At 41.4% G+C, this 19,325-nt stretch overlaps 1 protein-coding gene across 13 annotated transcripts in view; it reads right to left on the reverse strand.

Annotated features, from left to right (window-relative positions):
• The window catches only part of LOC145934165 (protein bric-a-brac 1), a 355,572-nt gene that overhangs the window by 216,166 nt on the left and 120,081 nt on the right, over positions 1-19,325 (reverse strand). Inside the window, exon 2 of one of the 13 annotated variants that reach the window (XM_083034519.1) lies at positions 1,289-2,552. The exons of the other annotated variants lie outside the window; for them this stretch is intronic. Within the exon in view, the coding sequence (XP_082890645.1) occupies positions 2,526-2,552 (27 nt within the window). The 3' untranslated portion in view covers positions 1,289-2,525. Of the gene's footprint in view, positions 1-1,288; positions 2,553-19,325 lie in introns of those variants that run through there. 13 annotated transcript variants of the gene reach the window in all.

The following is a 19,325-nucleotide window of genomic DNA, read 5'->3' on the forward strand; positions in this document are numbered from 1 at the left end:
GAAGCGGGTGCGGCGGGGAGAGACAGGGAGAACAAGAGAACGAGGAAAACGAGAGGCGAGGAAAGAGGGAAGAAGTACCGACGAGAGGGGCAGGAGAAAGGGACGCGAAGAGGGACGAGGAGGAGACGGAGGGAAGAAAGGGACGACGGTCTCGATGTGTGTAATGATATACAAATAAAATATCCGCCGCATTGCGCCGCATATGGAAAACCTACCTACTCGCCCGCCGTAGAGAAGAAAGAGAGAGAGAAACATTTATATACAGAGTGTCCCCGACTCTGCGGGTGTGTCTTCGATTGGAGACACTTTCTCGGTGAAAGTGTTTGATAGGAAACTTATTTTTTTTTCTCTATATATATATATAAGAATTTTTCTGTTGAAATAGAGAAACTGTTCGAATTTAAATAAAAAAAGTTATTTTGTTATTTGCTGCACGCAGTTTTTTTGACATTCAAGTGATTGAATAAAAATCATGATTTTTCATAAAATTCGTGATCGCACAATTAATTTTTCCGATTAGATATTCAATATCTGTAATATTGGCAAAACATCCGACAGGTTTCGGACACCCTGTGAAGAATCCGATTGACGCTACGACGCATCACCTCGGCGTAAACATATGCTCGCTCGTACGTGGCGAGAAACAACGAGAGACCTCATCGATCGATCGTTCTCGATTGCAGGGCGGAAGAAGGAGAGACGATAAATAGTAAAGAGAAATAGAAATACGTAGTAGACGAAGAGAACGGAAAGGTCGATCTCGTGGAAAATTTACGGTGAACGAATGTTTCGCGCGATGTAACTTCACGATCGATTCGAGATAAAAGTGATAGAGAAAGACGCGCTTCGGTTTGTCGTGAGAAGCATGAAAGCGCGAGACTCGTTGATTTTTTTTCTGTTTTTTTTTTTTTCCATTAATCACGACCCGTGGCCTTTATCTCGCCGCGCGAGAATTTACAAGACACCCTATACATGCCGGCTCCAGATGCCGGAACACGTGGCCACCCGTGCTCCGGCAGCAGGCCACGATTTGCCGGGAGAGAAAGAGGGAGGGAAATGCGTGTATTTTACGCGGAGGGTGAATCGCGCAAATTTATTTCGCGAAAAAGAAACCGTCGCAAATTCTCTTATTTATTTCATCGTATACTTATATCCGTCCCGAAATTCTCGAGCCCTTTATATGCCCTTTTGTAGGTCAAGAGGGAATAAATTTTCCCAGCACCGCATGATACAACACATTTACAGACACATATATATATATATATGTGTGTGTGTGTGTGTGTGTATATATAATATGAACATTGGCACAACATCACGTTTCTGACGCTTGTTACATTAATGCGATACGTTAATATGTAATTTATTACATTAAAGGCCGATTTAACCAATGCAGGCTAATGTTAATAATAATTAACTAAATTTCCGTTCTCTGTCTGCATTATGGCACGTATTGTAATTCAAAAGGAGACAAATATATAACCAGAATAATATAGAGCTAAGTAATGAAAAAGTAAAATGAAAATTTTGGAAAAGACTAGGAGAATAAACATTTCACATACGTGATGCTATTATTCAAATAAATAACAGTCGTGCGTCATAGCACAAGGTACACATATATGTATGTATATATATCGTGTATCGGGTACTCGCTATACTATTCTCGCAACGATTGGTAGCTAGGAACCTCATTGCCGTATACAGCAGAACCATTGTATCAACTCAATATTGTTATAAGCGCAGCTTAGATCTATATCGTTCTCAACGCTTCAATCAATCGCGGTTGCGTTGGGTGAAAACCGGTTCCCCGAGACACGACCAGTTAACATACCTAACGCAATATTATCGATGTAATTTTTAATGGGATGGCCGCGTATTTCTCGCGCGGCCGAGGCGCCGGAAAAAGACTATAATATGGCATACATATATATATATATATATATATATATTTGGCGGTCACAATAAATACGCGGTCGTGTGTTTATTGCATTCCCTCGCGTTGCTTGCGGTATTGCGGCCGCCTTTGAGCGCCAACGACAAGACGTATCAATAATGAGCTATTAATCAACCTCAGGACGCGTACACGTAATTGCGGACCGGCATTGTCGTATGACGAACCTCCTCGGCCGTATAGAAATCTGAACGGAAATGTGGCATATAGCGGGTGAGAAAAACGCGCGTCTCTCTTTTCATCTCTCCGCATTAATGTCGAAATAAAAAAAAATATCAATAAATATATAAAAAGAAAATAATTGTCAGATAAAATTTTCCTTCAAATATCTTTTATCCTAACTTAATATCCATACATCGCGAGAAGAATAACTACAAGAGATGTACGTCTTGGATTATAGTCGTCTTCCCTGAAATGTCTTCATCTCTAATCGCATTTGCGTATATCGCGGAGAAAAGAATCGCAAGGATTTATATTAAAAGAAAACGTATATCTCGACTCACGAATTTGTAGTCTTCTGTATAAATCTCTGTCTCCGAGAAACGAAATCGATCGATCGATCGATAATCTGCTAGTATTAAGAAGTATCTTTCCGTGTACTCACCTGCAACAGAAAGAAAGAACAAATTGATTAATCAAAAGGAACACAGCTCGTCGTAAATAATAACAGCGAATGTAATTAGCGAGAAACGAATAAACTTAGTCGTCGCTCTCGCTCTCGAAATATGTGTACCACCGTGAAAAGGGAAACTCTAGCTATTTTGCTTCTTCTATTTTTTTCGCTACTAATTAGATTTCATTCCGTTCGGAATATCTTTGACGTTTCCCTCGTTTCCGCGAGATCGGTTCGTCGCGCGCGCGAGAGAAAGAGCGAGATAGAGAAACGCTTGTCGCGAGAAATTCGCGACATTCGCTGGACGAATCGTCGTCCAACGGCACACCCCGTAGATGGGGCCGGAGACCGCCGCCATTGTACGCGGCGCAGAATAAATAACGCCGCGCGCCGCGGTAAGAATGCCGCGGGAGATATTATACGACGACTACGGAGCGCGGCGTGGCGCGCAGAAGTAGGCCACCATTACAATATTTTATTACAAGGCACTAACGTACAATCTAACGTGCTCGTATGCATTCGTAATGAACGTATATGAGTCGTGTCGAACGCGCTCTCTCCCTCCCGCGCTCGGTTTCTCTCTCGCCCCCTCCGCTCCTTTCTCTCCACGGTCCCTAACACCCTCTCTCTCCTCTTGCTCTTACCACACAACGTCTCTACACACAGCGAGGGTTTTATTGAAATTTATAGACGCTTGCGTTTGCACGTATACGATGTACCGGGTATCGCGAGTATGTATGTGTATGTATACGCGCGACAACCGTATATACATATATATGCATGCGTGTTTTGCGTGTATTATTGTGGAGCTGTGTGTGTGTGTGTATGTGCTGTCCGAAGCCGAGTCTTTAACTTGGAGTCAACCGTCCGTCGCAAATGTACGCACACGTCGGGTCGTATTATCAATCGACACGACCGGTTGTATAACTTAATACGCGCAGTCGGATTCGCCGAGAATCGTCTCGAAAATTCGCGTCGCGCTGTCTCGACCGGCCAAGCGAGATCAAATGCCGGGGCTTTACGCGATATACGTCCGTGAAGGAGGAGAAAGAGGAGGCAAATCACAAGCGCCAAGTTATACTTGCCTACTCTATCCTCTGCGTAGAGTAATATAGAGGTAACTTGACTTTTCACCGAGGCAATAGGTAGGCAATTTTCTTGCCTGTCCTTTTCAATATAAAGTAATGAGGAGAGTAATTTAGCTTTATATGAAATGTGACGGGAAGGCGAGTCAATTAGCGAGATCCCCGCATTTACGTTTTATGACATGGTAATGGTATCTTAACTCCACGCGGCGAAGTCAGTTTAGTGGCCAGTCAAGTAATAAGTTAATCGCTTAGGTAAAGTCGCCCGGGAAGGGGTTCAAGGAGCGAGTTATATTTAATTTTTAAAACGAAAAGTAATAAATGCAAATAAGCGAGTAAGTTACTGCTTGACTTACTTCTTCGCCGGCATTAAATATTCGTGCGGCATATAAGAATGATTACTCATAAAGAACAGCTGGACCACAATAGCTATATTCATACTATATTCATTCAATAAAACATTCGATGATGCGACTTTGCGCAAAGTCAATTCTCCGAATCTATCCAATCTTAACCGCGTTGCACAATGAAAATAATGGTCAAAAAAATTATGACAGACAACCGGATTGCTCAAACGTCGCCTAATAACTTTTTGTCTCGAGTCCGACATCAGGCCTCATCTAAAACACCGATCGACGGTCAATGACTCCAGAGACGGGGGTGGCAAACAGAGGGGGAAGAGGGGGGAATCCATCTGGTAGGAGCGAAAGCGACTCGAAACCATCGTGCATATCCGGCCGTGTACGATAGGAATCGCGCAAATTCATCTCGCCGACTGGTCGTATAAATAAAAGTTTATTTAAAGACGTACACTCGTGTATATAAGCACACGATCTCGGGTTGGGAGGGCGCGGAAAGGGGGACGAAAAAGGTGGCGGGGCGAAGGCGAGCGTAAGATAGTTAGACCAGCCGGTAAGTATAGTACGAGAAAGAGGCAGAAAAAGATAGATATAGAGAGACGAAAGGGAAGACGAAAGAAAGAAAAAGAACGACGAACACAGATTGAAGGATAAAAGGGTGAGGGTAAAGAGAGAAAACGTAACGACGGTGCGTTCACGGTGAGCTTATAGTTCGTTATAAATTATTATTATCATATTTCATAGAAAGAATGAGAGATTTATTAAAACACTAGAGAGATTATCGCTCGTGCCGGACGGTGTATATCACGCACGCACATGCGTATGTTGGATTCAGGCCCGATAATACTTCCCCGTTCTTATTATCGATAATTTTCTGATATCGAGATATTATCGCGAAGCGAGCGCAAACTGAGACGTACCGTTTTAAAATTTAATCTGTGTTTCGTAATGAGTATGCGAAATTATTTTTTCCCAGCCTTAAAAAATTTCCTCCGATCCGTACATTCGTTCATTATAATCAGAGAGAGAGATAAATTACGAGATTATTCAATGTAATTAACCCGATTGATAACAGAAATTGTCGTTAACCGTCAAATGGTAGCTCTTTCGTTGACTTCCTAGATTTGACTGCATCAAAGGTGACGCAGAGAGCCGAAAAAAAATTTGGAAAAAAACAACATTCCTATATCGAATTTATAATACACGTCGCGATGAGGGTGTCAAAAATGCGCGCGCTTGGAAGGAAAACGATTTTACGACTGAATCTCTCTCTTTCTCTCTCTTTCGATAGCCGTTGTCGCTCCGTCACGTGGAATCGGAATACTTTCCCGGATATACCGAAAAAAAACGAAGGCGCGCACGCGTTCTAGAACTGGTCTCTCTCTTCTCGGAGAATCTTACAATTGAAAGACGAGGATCTCGTTTCGACGAGTTTCTCTCGGAGCAGTAGCGCGACCGTCTGGTTACTGAGTCGTCAACACACGTTGTATCTCATTATCTCAGCGCCAAGTCGATCGTTCGTTTGTCTCGCGAGCATTCGTGTTGCGAGAGGGAGAAAGAGAGAGAGGGGGAGGTTAAGCACACCACCCTCGAGTAAAAAATGATTTCCTTAATGAGATATTATGCGATCAGTAGCTTTAGCCCTATTTCTTTCGACCCTTTAGTTAGAAAATTTTCTATCCAAAGATATTCTGACAATACGATATTGTAGGAAATGAAATATTTCTGGGATATTTTTCTGAATCCTTAATAGAAAACTGAGTAGAACCATGTATTCAAAATGAATTAAAAATATCTGGAAAGCTTAAAAATGCATATGAGATGCTTAATGCAACGCCCTTCAAAATGTAAGAAAATAAAGTGCCTTTAGAACGAAATTTCTTATGACGTAAGAAAGAGAAAGAAATTTACATTTTTTTTTCTCGCACACTTTGATCTAAGAAATAACGACAAATTTAATAAACCGACTAAGAATCTCCTAGCATTAGTTACGCAATATTAAAAATGTATGCTTTTTTTATCTATCAATGTGTGACAAAAGTTGATAATTTTTCTCTTTTCAGAAAATTATATACGATATATATTCGTTTCGAATTATATGAATGTATTTTATAAGAACAGAACACATAGTTGTTTGTTCATTGTGCTATCTAAGGAATGTGCTGAAACGACGACATCTCAGGGCTTCTGCACATTCTTAGAAGGGACTGCTCTTAACCGGACGTGCTCGTGTAGGGTTTTAATATCACGTATGTGTTTTTCTCCGACTCAAATTCTAGTTCTTATTATAATATATCGGCGTCGCGCCACCGAGGAAAATTTCTTCAGGAAACATTACACGAAGGAGAAGCGTTGTTCGACAGTTATCCGAATTTATTAGCAACGGGATTAGAATTGCCAGTTCCCGTAATGCCATAAACCAAAAAGCAACCGCAGAGACGAAGAGAAAACGAAGATAGAAAAAATGGGAAAGAGGAGAGAGAGAGAGAGAGAAAGACGGAGAAAAAGCCTCAATTAACACAGCGGGCACCATGAAAATCTCTTTTCGGCGCCGCGAGCGAGACTCGAAGAAGATTCTCTCTCGCCCGGTACATACAAGGAGGCCATTATAATGTGTGTACACTCTCGCGCGCGCGCTCACACGGCCATGAGCACACGACGCACATGCACAATTCCGGCGCAACAAACGCGAGCTCTCACGTAGAAGAGAGAAACATCAAAAAACGCGCCGAGTACAAAGCGACGGGGCGGCGAAGACGAGGGAGGCACAGAGGGTGCAGGAAAAGGAGAGAGACACCGAGGATCGAAGGAGAAAGAGAGAGCAAGATCGAAAGACAGATGAAGAGAGAGAGACGCTGCGCCAGCATATAAAAGGAGAGGCTGACAAAGAGAGAAGAAGGGGAAGCTGGGTGAGAAACAGATGGAGAAAAAGAGAAGGATAGACCGTTAATGTGGAGAAGAGGGAATGAGGGAGGACAACGAGGGAGAGTCGAGGGAGGGTGAAGGGGGGCAGGCGACGTATGTACATTAAAATATTATTCTCAGATGAAATACCGGGCGGGGCCCGCCGGCACACAGCGCGCGCGTATATTTTTAGACCTTATATAAATACACGAATCATAATGAACGCGCGCGTTCGCTCGTTCCGTTCTCTCTCTCGCTCTCTCTCCCCCTGTGTGTGTGTATAGAATGATCGTTCGCTCGTACACACACTCGCGAGTGTGCGTGAGTGCGTGCGTGCATGCGAGTCAGAGCCTCTGGACGCGCGAGTCTCTTCTTTGTACGTGCTCTTTTCTTCCCCCAGAGGCTCTCACGCGCTCTGTATGCCCCACACGGTGTTTCTCCTTCCTTCTGTCAAGAAGACGGCACGTTGTCGTCGTCGTCTGACACGTCGGGCTATCGCCGACGAGGGACGAGAGAGCGACGACGAGAGCGGTACCGACAGACTGACGCCTGTCGTCGCATCTCGCCTGCATCCTTCCCGCGCACTTATATCGCCGGTATTTTCGCGGTGATCCCGTAATGCAAAGACCGAGGGGTGTCTCACTCATCGAAAATTTGTACATGTATTGCGAATTACCGAGAATTCTAAGTAATGCGACAGAATGCATGTAATTATGTGAATTCCTCTTTTTAATTAATTTTAAATGAAATACAATATTTAAATATTAGTATTGTTTAATTTAGTAAGAAAAATGCAGAATGATTATAAAAAGAAATGTTAAGAAAGATAAATTTATGAGATATTATTGTTAAATCATATAGTATCATATATTAAATCATATAGTACCAATGTCGAGGGGTAAACCGCTGACCAAAATTGTGTACACCAATGCCTACTAATGCCCAATACATTATTGGGCATTACTGTACCCTAGTAATGCGTAATAATGCCTAACCCTAACCATAACCGCTTATAATAAACATGAAAATTTCTCTAAATTTCAAGTATAAAAAATATATTTATGAGGCGCATTGGACGAAAAGCTCGAACAAAACAATTTCTATTCTAAAAAAATAATAATGACGTTAATTAATAGCTAATAAAACCCGGCTAGTAATGCCCATTAATGTACACCAATCCCCAGCAATGCCCACTAATGCCCACTAATTCCCCAAATCTGTACACCGCAATGTCCTCAGCGGTTTACCCCTCGACCAATGTATTATGCAAAACATTCAAAATTAATATTTTTTAAAAATTAATATTGCAAATATCTATAGTTAAAACACTTAAATTTAAATATTATATTATAATTAAGATATAACAAAAATACGCATTACGCGCATTCCCAATTATAAATTTAAAAAAATATCTTATTTTAAACTTTGCGATTAAAAAATTCAGAAATTTTTAAAAATCAACTTAAAAAAACATGTTTAATAAAAGTTTCTTTTATATAAACTTAAACACACACAAAATACAAATAAAATTAAATTAGATCTGAACAAGTTAAATATCAAATATTAATGATTTCATAAATTATAATATTTAATAAAATATATATTTAAAAAAGTCACAACATTATTTTTACTTTTTAAGACGTTTTAATCTTGTAAAAGTTGGGTTATTATTGTTTTATGCTTGTAAATCAATGCGATCAAGTAATGCGAAGTAATGCGTAATTCCAGAAAAAATGTACATGTTTGCGACAGTGAGACACCCCTTGGCAAAGATTCATGCATCTGTGACAATCTCGACAATCGCTCATTAGATAGATATACGCTACTTTATAATTTAATTATTCTTGAGACTCTACCTGGAGAATTTTCATCTATTTGTCCAGCATTACCTCGAAAATTGAAACTCACTATAATAATACCTGCTACTCTTATAGATATAGAATTTTTTAATATTATTTAAGAAGCTGTTTTATAAAATATTTTATAAAAAAAGTTGAGTTCACTAAGTTTTTTATAATATATTATTTATTAATAAATACGTGATATATTATTAAACAGCTACATCGACTATATTTTCAGCACTTTGCGTCATTCGCGGAAAGATTGTGATGTATCGTTAGCCGACAACGTTCAGGCGAATTTATGCAAATACGCGGCGTGGCGCTATTATTGTACATTTGTCTATTTCCGGGCGCACCGACCAAATCTGGCTTGCGCGGATTTTATTATATCTCCGGGGCTTAAATCACAGAGACAGCGTCGCATGAACCGCCGCGCCGGAGAGAAAAGTATGCAAAAGTGTCGTTGTTTCCCGCCTTTGTCAACCGATCGATCATTAGTCGTTTAAAGATTAAATGTCGAAGTCTGGATTCGCGAGATATTTCGCTATATTAATAAAATTAAATAAAAAAAAACCTCGATTTACGATCGTGTTGTACGCGCGTAGTTCGAACAGTCGCTTCATTCGGTTTGTTAGTCATTAATTACGTAAGTCGTACAATTATATGTCTGTTTGATACATAATGCATATAATGCCTTGGCTGTTTTTCGACTCGCATTTCTCGGTACAGAAACATTACATTAGAGAATAAAACATATATATCCTCTGAGAAAAATATTATATTGAAAACACAGAAAGTTTAGACAAGATATATTGCAACACAAATACAATTTATATAAAGTATATTGCAAAAACCTCCCCCCTCCTTCGCTATATATATTTGTACAAATGTCAAGTTGACTTGTGAGACGAAAAAAAAATTGTCGTTTTATATTTGAGTAAAATTATTTTAATAGTAAGATATCTCACAGATATCTATCCTAATTTTGTTGTTATATAATTTCTGACCCTAAGTATCACTCTCTATAGTCACGCGCATTCTCGCGAGAGGCATAACATCCGGCTGCATTCTCGATGCATCTTTCTCTCTCTCTCTTTCTCTTGCGTTGCATATCGCAGACGCGTCTCGCCGTTAGGGGAGCTTTAAGTTGTCGCGGTAGCCAACTCGTCGAGTCGTCCCGCGTGAAAGAGGAGCCGAGGTGAGCTTACGCGTCGGCTTACAGGCGGCAAAGGTCGCTGCACCTCCGCTTCTGTTTGCAACTCGCGAGTGCAGCTTGCTCGGTGCAAGTTGCGAGAGAGGAACGGGAACGATATCGCGGGGAAAAGAGGGGAGGAGGGAGAAGGGTAACAGATCGGCGGCTCGATATGGATTTTACCATTTAATACACACTCGCGGCCCGCTCTCTCGCGCGTTCCATTACCGCTCGCGCCCGCTAAAAACTTTAATCGTAAAATTATGTCGCATTTAATTGCCCGAACTTGATTTACGGCGGATTGACGACCCGATTTCTAAATTGTGTGCGTGGCCACGGCCGCGGATCACATTGAAACTCCCCCCTCGCCCATAACTCGCGCGCACTCCACCCATTCTCTCTCCCTCTCTCGTCGCATCGCGGGAAATCGTGCACGCGACAGGAAACAAATCCGATCGCGAGACTTCGATGACGCATGGATCGACGATCGTCGATGGATGATAAATTTATTTGACATAAGGAGCATAGAGAGATGAAAATGTGGCAATAAAGATATTAAATAGAAGATGAAAAAATTGGAAGGAAAATTAGATTACGGAATATTCCTCGGAATTTTATATTAAATTTGTAACCGCGAGCAGTTTTCTCCAACAAATCCGGTTGCAATTTTTTCTCGGCTAAAATTTCCTTGATGTCCCAGAGATACTTTATAATTCTCAATTCGTGCGCATTCTGATGACTCGTTCGCAATTAAAGCGCGCGACGGGAGAAAATGGATTTACGTCGAAAGTGAGGAATCGTAGATGCGAGGAGCGCGGCGCGGGAACAAATTATTATTACACAGCTTCGCCCACGCTCTCTTCCTCCCTCTTTTCGTGACGTAATTTTATAATATCTCTCGTCGCGCAAAGGCTCGTCCGGCTAATTACGCCGAAACGTCGCGTCGCGTCGCGCGGCCGGCCTGTCGAAACGAGACGGAAACGATTCGGGGCAAAGTTGAATTTCTCCGCATTAAGTGGTCGCGGCGTTAATTATAATTAATTACGGACACATGTGCGACTATCGTAATAATGCATACGACGTACGCACTGGAGTACTATCCAAGTGGTTTGGGCGTAATCTGTACATTGATATGGCTTGAAAAGTTCAAAGGTGCCATAAACCAACCAACTCTTTGCGTCCACAAAGCTTTAGAAATTCAAACTCGAGCATTATAGATTCTCAGACCTTTAGGTTTTCAACTCACCGATTTTCTAAAGCCGACATATGTTTAACGTCAATCTATACGACAACGCGGCCGACGCGATTCGTTCTTTATTTATTTTCGGGAAAAAATGTTCGTGAGAATTCGCGATATTTGAATATGATAAACCGCACGATCGCAGGCGTATCGAATTCTACGTACGCGTGAGAATAATTGTTGGCCTTTCGTGGAAATAACGGGAAAATGCGAGGCGCGTAAGAAATTAGAATAACGGTGCACGCGCAACGAGTGTTTATTTTTTCTTCCCTCTCCTCTCTTTTCTTCTCATGACTAATGACAGTATGCGTATCTCATTCACTCGACTATCGGGTGGTTAATTTATTCCACATACGTTGCGCGCGGGTTCGCCGCTCGCTTCGCCGCTCAATTCGATAATTGTCGGACGATTCATTGACTGCCGACGAGAGCGCTTTTAGAGCAGCCGTCAACGATCCTTTTCAGGCGGAACTCGCTCGACTGCGGCTCATTTTCATTCCCAAAAATGCGGCGTGCATAAACGACCGAGCGCCGCGGCAATATTTACAAAATGATGCGCCAACAAACGTTAATTGTCCCGTATAAATAAATATGACGGAGCAACTGTTCGGCGAATTGTTTTATTTTGCCGCGATGGAAATTTCGAGTCTCGCGTTCTGGAAAATTAAGTCTAGGTGCTAAGTGTAATGTATGCCTAGAACCATTTCATTTATTATGCGCTTGAATGAGATATACATATGTCAAATCGCAAATGACATTTCTCCGCATCGACTTATTCGTAAATAATTAGGTACATAGGATATTTTAAAGATTTTACATGATACAATATTCTTCCTTGTAGGAAGAAAATTTATATTCCATCTAAGTCTGAAAAGTTTAATTGCCAAAATACTTAATGTCAAAGATCTAAAGGATAAGATAAATAGCGGTAAATTATTCAGGGAAACTTGGTATCACGTTTTCATTGAAGATTACATTCCCCCCATCGATTCTTATCACTTTTCCAGGGGATACCCTGCGTTTGTATATGTATGTGTGTACCGGTGTGTTGCGATAAATATTCTTATACCGCTTTCGTGCCCGTTGATGACGGCGACAAACAAGATGCGAAATAAGTTACCGATCGCGCACGTGCCAGCGAGATCATAATTGCCTCGGGCTTAACGACCGATTTCCGGTTGGCCCGATATCGAGACCGTGCACGAAAAAGGCGGGGAAAGGGCGAGATGGGATAAGAGAAAGAGAGACAAAGCGAGAGAGAGAGAAAGGGAGGGCAATGCAGTTTCCTGGCGAACGATAAACCACGCCGGTTATCGCACTGACTGAGGTCCGTTGCGCAACGACACGGTATTATCTAAATAACAATAACAATAATAACGATCGTTATTACGCGCCGGCGGATCATCGCCGATGTCTGTCGGTCTGTTCGTCCCCCACAGTTGTCATAGGGAGGCTTACATAAGTTTGGAAAACGGGTTTTCAACACACAAAGCGCGCGATAAACGCTATCTATCCGACCGCGTATCTATATATGGGTATGTATATATACATATATATATATATATTTATACATATATATATATATATATACATATATATGTATGTATGTATATACATATATATATTGATATGCGCGCGTCGCTCATTTATCGCCGTCTAAACTATGTCATTGTTTGAGCTGCAACGCAATTATCATATACTTACATATATTTTATCTTTGTTTACTTCGCCTCCTATTTTTCTCTTTGCCAGTCACATTTTATCACTCGCTCGCGTTATCTCGCTCGTTCGCGTATAACGTAAAAAATACGCAAAAGGAGGGGCGGAGGGGGCTTCATTTATAACGAAAGCGACGAAGAAAGCAGTAATGCGTTTCGGACTGAATTAACAAAAGTTATCGGTATAACTCCGGGTTGAGTTGTATTTTTAGAAGCAATCACGGGAGGCGAGAAAGAAATTCGACGATAGAAGGAGTGGGGGGGCCTCGATCGTAAATTTACTCATGCGTGGCGAACATTATATCTAAACTCGTTTCAGGAGAGAATCTAGTGTATGTCCTAGAATATGAAATAAATTTTACTTTATCCTACTTTCTGAAGTATGTATGCATCTGCCGCGTCGTGTCTTCAAGTTTGTGTGTTTTGTTTGAATGTAATGGAGATAAATTATCATGCACATGTCTGTGTTCACTTATACCGCGGCAATCGTTATTAATTCGACATGATAACTAGACACTGGTTTATTAGACATGAAACATTTATAATATTATGCCCCAAGACACTAGTTTCCTGCGAATAACGTAAGCATTGTGCATTAATTAAACGGCATCAATTTTAGAATTTATATAGATTTGCAAAAATATGCAATAATATATAAATCAATGTTCAAGATAAAACCGGACGATATATTTATGAGATTAAACTTTTGCGTCATAAAATACTTTAACGTCATAAATTTTCTTCAGCAAAAAAGATAAAATTGCATAGTACTGTAAAAATAATTTACAGCCAAGTAATGCGAGTGTTAACCTATTTAACAAACTAACTAGACTCAATACTTTAAGCTGCAAATTGTTATAACTCTAGCACACTTGGTTCCTTTTTTATTATTTCCACATTTTACTCTCTTGCATTTTCTATAATTTTATATTCCTATTGTTCTTAGAGGAATTTACATGCCAGAATAGGGAATAAATTTCTCTTGCTCTCGCTCTCGCTGCCCTCTCTCTTTGTCCCCCCCCCTCTCTGTCTCTCTCTCTCTCTCTCTCTCTCTCTTTCTCCTCTCTCTCTCTCTCTTTCCACTGTTCCACGCTCGTGTATTTCCCGCAACGCGTTCTGCAACCGCGTTCACAGAAAAACACGCACACGCGAGGGATAATTACCCGTTAATAGCTCTTAATTTATGAAATAATTTATTATATAACACTGGCCAGGATACGGAGGAAGGGGCAATGGCGGCGGTAAATGCGATATGCAAGAGCGGCGCGGTGTGTGCGAGAACAACATGGGGAGAAGAAAATTGACGCGGGGCGGCGGGAAAGAGAGGAACGACGAGATGCTGTATTGTTGAAAATTGCGAGCATGCAAAGAGAGAGAGAGAGAGAGAAAGAGAGAGAGAGAGAGAGAGAGAGAGAGAGAGAGAGAGAGAGAAACTCTTCTCCTCTCTTTGAGAGAAACTTCTCTCTCTCTCTCCCCATCTCTCCCACACTCGAACATGTCGCAAAAAATCGCGAGATTATCGTCGGTAAATATCGACGATAAGATCTCCAAGGGCCGCGCCTCACATGGTTTTATTTTAATCCAACAATTGCTTTACTTCCGATGAAAAAATAATAGAGCAGAGATGCGGCATTACATCGAGATTATATCACAAGTTCGGAGAAAAATAAACCTTTAAGAGAAACAAATTTTTTTTTTGCACAAAAAACTCGACGAGCAACCTGTATCGAACAACAATAATGAGATCTAATTCCGCGAGAACAATTTTGTCTTATTATTAGATACGCGATTCGATCTGGAAGCAACGAGATTTAACTTATTCCCCTCTAATTCTCCAAGAAAAAGAGAATGAAACAGACACCGACACCCATACACGGGATACATATTTATTTATTTAAAGGAAATCACGACGCGATTCGACGCTCTCCCTGCTCCAAAATAAGGAGCTCACCGTTCGCTCCGCGTGCACTTATCTTAATTGATTGGCAGTAAGTAACATTGCATCATATAGCGCAGTAAATTATTGATAAGCGACATTATATTGTCGGTCCAAGGATAGTTATTCCTGCGGGCGTGTGCGCTAATTCGCGCGCGAGCGCGGTATTGTTTTATAGTTTGTCCGCGACGAGAGAATATATATATATATTTTTATCCGCGTCACGAACGCGCTCGAACGTCGTTCTCTCCTCTCCTCTTTTCCTCTTCATATAGTATGTCTCTTTCTCTCTCTTTTCTTCTCTCTCCTCCGTCCTCGTCCCCGCGCCTCTATCCCCGACGACGGCTCCCGCCGACAGAAATAAATTGTACATTGTGCATAATAAAATTGGTACTGTTACGAATGATATGTGCATTATGCGCGCCGAGTTTTACGAACGTACCGTCGCGCAACGTTATGAAGGTTACCGTATTATTGCAGCCTTCGCAATCTGCATTGTTGGCTCTCCGCTTTTAATACTCTTTATTGTCTCTTTTATAACCGGAATGACGCGTTTCTTTCAGCGCCGGATAAATTACACGCAGCATTGTGCCCTCTAATTTTAGAGGGAGAAAAAAAAAACGTGGAGAAACGTGCGCGAACCGCACCGAATTCTGCGCGCAACATCGCGTGGACCCCGCGTGCGTTGGACCGCAATAAAGAAAAAGAAAAAAATTAAAACCGAATCGAATCAAATATTTTTATTATTCGCGATCCGAAAAATGATTCTTTTTTTTCTTGCGTGATGTTCTTATCACCCGCGCGTCTTTTCTCTCGCGTTCGGGGGGAGCGGACTCATCTCAATCCTCTCGAGATCGACGATACGAGATGAAGATATTTTTGCGAGAACATCCTTGCGGCACATGGATGTGTATTCTGGATAATATTATGAGAATACTTTGAGAACGAGAATATATTTCCTTAAGAATATTCTAAGAATATTCCGATAAGAGATTCTAATAATGTTCGGAAAGCATTTCATAAATATGTTTCTAGAATTTTATGGAAACATTCACTTGGCGCGCGCGCGCCATCGAGAGAAGAATAACTCTTGGCATTGCTAATCACGCGAGTAAGAGGAGGAGGAGGAAGAGGAGGAGGAGGAGGAAGAGGAGGAGGAGGAGGAGGAGGAGAGGGGGAAGGGTGATGCGAATCCGTCTTCGCGATGCTTTTCGACGGATCCAGATGCGTCCCGATCGAGCCCACGCGCTTCGTCACGCCTCGGCGAGCGCGATCGATCCTCCGCTCGAAGCGCGGAGAAGAGCGAAGAAGAGCGGAGCAGAAGCCGCGGAGAGAAGGAGGAAGGCTTACGTAACGCACGGCGAAGACATATATGGTTATATGCTTCTCTCGTGATATAATGTTGTGCAAAACATAAACGTATTCAGCGTAAGCGCTAAGTAGCGTTAAGTGGGTCGGATTTACTCTCCGCGCCTTATTATTTCTACTTTATATTCCAGCGCTGCTCTGCTGCCGCTATGCGAATTGCGCGACGGTGAGGATGTGGCTTATTGGCGCAAATCTGGGTTATATTATTCGCATCGGTAGGAAGTGCCCGCGATGCGCACACATGTGCACTCGCACGATCACGTCAGAGACCTCGTTCGTCTCTTTCCACGGTCACGGACGGTATACGTAGGAATCTTTGATAAAAACTCTCCTCGAGGACGTCCTTGAAACTTCAAAATTGCACGAAATCGGATTCTCAACTTGGAAGCATTAAAAAACTCGAACAAGTAGGCCGGAGATCGTCCTCGCGATTTAATAAACATATAGAAAAATATAATTTTTTTTTCAGTTTCTTTAGCATAAATCTCTTTAGTATACTCGGAATTATGCAAGTTTCTGCGGCTAAGAAGCATAAAGATTAAATCATTTTTATATGACGGAATAAGATGTAACATAACATAACAAAAATAATTTATGAAAATTATGTTCGATTCTCTGGAATTTCCCAACGATATACATACGTTTATAATCACTCTTGTGCATCACGTAATAATATCGCGCATAATATTTCTCCTCTTACGGCGCGAAGAAAATATATTACACGTAAATTGTTGAATGTAAGCAATCTTGACACAACGGAGCAGAAATGTTTGTTTATGATAACATATTTATAGAATAAATATCTATCATAATTCTCGCTTTTCTATCACTATCATCTACCTACATCGTGCTGTCGACATCTTTATCGGCAACGGTAGACACTTTCTTACTTTATCTCTTGAATCCCATATGTATCACTTCACGGAATTGTATATACAACAACGCGGTTTGTACAACGAAATGCGCAATCATCGAGGAGGAAACAGCCGTACGCTGTACTTAGCGACGCGAGCTCTCTCGCTCAGTGCGTAATAATTTATCTACGCATAAAGTGTGTGCGCGCGCGCGCGCGTTTGCCGCGGCGAAATCTGCATATAATATTGATGTAATTCGCCATTAGAATGGCGACGGCACGGTCTAGGATGTGGGCTCTATTCTGCTTGCGGCCGACTGAATGGGCCGGTTCAATTAGAGAATCATAACTTGCCCTGATGGGGCCATCCTGGCAGGCATTACCTTACGTAGTACGGCCCTGGAACCCGATGTGTATGTGTGTGTGTGTGTGTGTCGTTTTTATTATTGTCATCGCCGTCGTTATCATCATCGCCGGTCGGGATAATCGATTCATCCGCCTGTTTACGTTCCGACGCAATTTTCATTAATTAAGGCACTATGTAAATACGCGACCGTCTTAAAATTACGTAACGCGTTCACGCATCGGGGAAGATTGCCACGTCAGAAATTGAGGGGGTAATCTCCAATTTTTATCAAAAAATTAATAAATATTACTCGCGTGTGGAAAAATTGGTATCCTAATTAATATCGCTGCTAATTCCTTCTAAAGTAAATTATTTATTATTATTATTATAACTTTTGAGAATCTCGAAGAAAGAAATAGGGAGAAATCACTTTATCCGGTTGTTTAAGAAAAATATGAAAATGTCGGGGGGGAATTCCTCAGACACAAGAAATTACAATGAGTTCCTACTTTATTGCGCTCTCAAGCTAAATGGAATGTGTTTCGCGGTATTATTATGCTCGTTTATTTACACGCGTATATAGTCGAGATAAGAATTCGAGATTTTTGCAGAATGGCGATCGAACGCTTTGCTCGATTAATGGCTAATTGCGACCGTCCTTAACAGCGCTCACGCGATCCTACCATAATGAATCGATACGCGTGCTCGCGTACTATCCATAAATGCATTTGCAAATTGAAACGTCAATCAATCCTTTGGAAACGCTCGTGCTCCGCGGATTGGCGCTGAGTTTTCATCGTTTCCATTTCGCCTCCCGCGCGTGTCACGAAAACTCGGATATATGTAGGTGCGAACTCGCATAAGGGACAGTGTTTATTGCCTACCTCCGGGAGCAAATCGATCTCCCGCTCTTTGTCTACTTCAATAGATAAAATGTACGTGTCGGTAGATAAAAAGTATAAAAGATAAAAATAGACACACACACAACAAATAACAAAAGTTAATCAAGTATGAAAAATTATGGTAATATTAATATATATAATGTGATAAATTTCTTACTTTCACAGATATATATTAAAGAATAAATAATTCTTTATTCATCCCATGTCTTTCAATAGTCAGAAACTTATTAGATGCTTCAAATATTATTATATTATATGTATAATATAATATTATAATATAATTTTCATGCAATTTTATTTTGAAGTAACAAAAATTATCTCTTGATATTGAATGTCCTCAAACTATCTATTCTGAATGTAATCAGGTGGCTGCGCACAGACGCGCGATCGTAACCAGATTTATAATCGCATCGGAGATGCGCGAGAGTTTGTGCAACGTCTATATCAGACGACCTACGTCTCGTGTCACGACGATTCGTATTATGCAGCATTATATGTGTTACGATAATAATAACGACGACGACGACGACGACGACGACGACGACGGCGACGATGACGACGACGACGACGACGATGACGGCGACGAAGACCACTACAGTAATGGATTTCATTAACCTACTCTCCTGTTCGCACCATCGCGCACCGTTTTCTCTGTCCTCCCCCTCTTCTCTTGTCACCCTCTTCCATCTATCCGACTCTTCTTGTTCTATCCACAACGTCCCAACGGGGTCATTGAGGAACCGACGACAACGACAACGATGATGACGACGACGACAATGATATGGTGGACGATGTGGCGCCGGTTCGAGAATCTAACGACAGTCAGATGCTCCGCCCGCGCCACATACGGTTCTAATTACTATCGTTATCGCATTTGCAGCTTTAACCTATTTAATAAGACGCAATCTCGCTCGAATTACTGTCGGCAGCTGCGCGCGGACCGCGACTCTCTACCGGGTGTCTTGCACGATTGTTTCGCAAAACATTACGTGAGAGAATTTTCTCTTAGAATTTACCCTG

The sequence above is a fragment of the Prenolepis imparis genome, unplaced genomic scaffold (genome assembly GCF_030444845.1).
Source record: "Prenolepis imparis isolate NDT839.2.m4 unplaced genomic scaffold, iyPreImpa1.0 SCAF_3, whole genome shotgun sequence".
Lineage (NCBI taxonomy): Eukaryota > Metazoa > Arthropoda > Insecta > Hymenoptera > Formicidae > Prenolepis > Prenolepis imparis.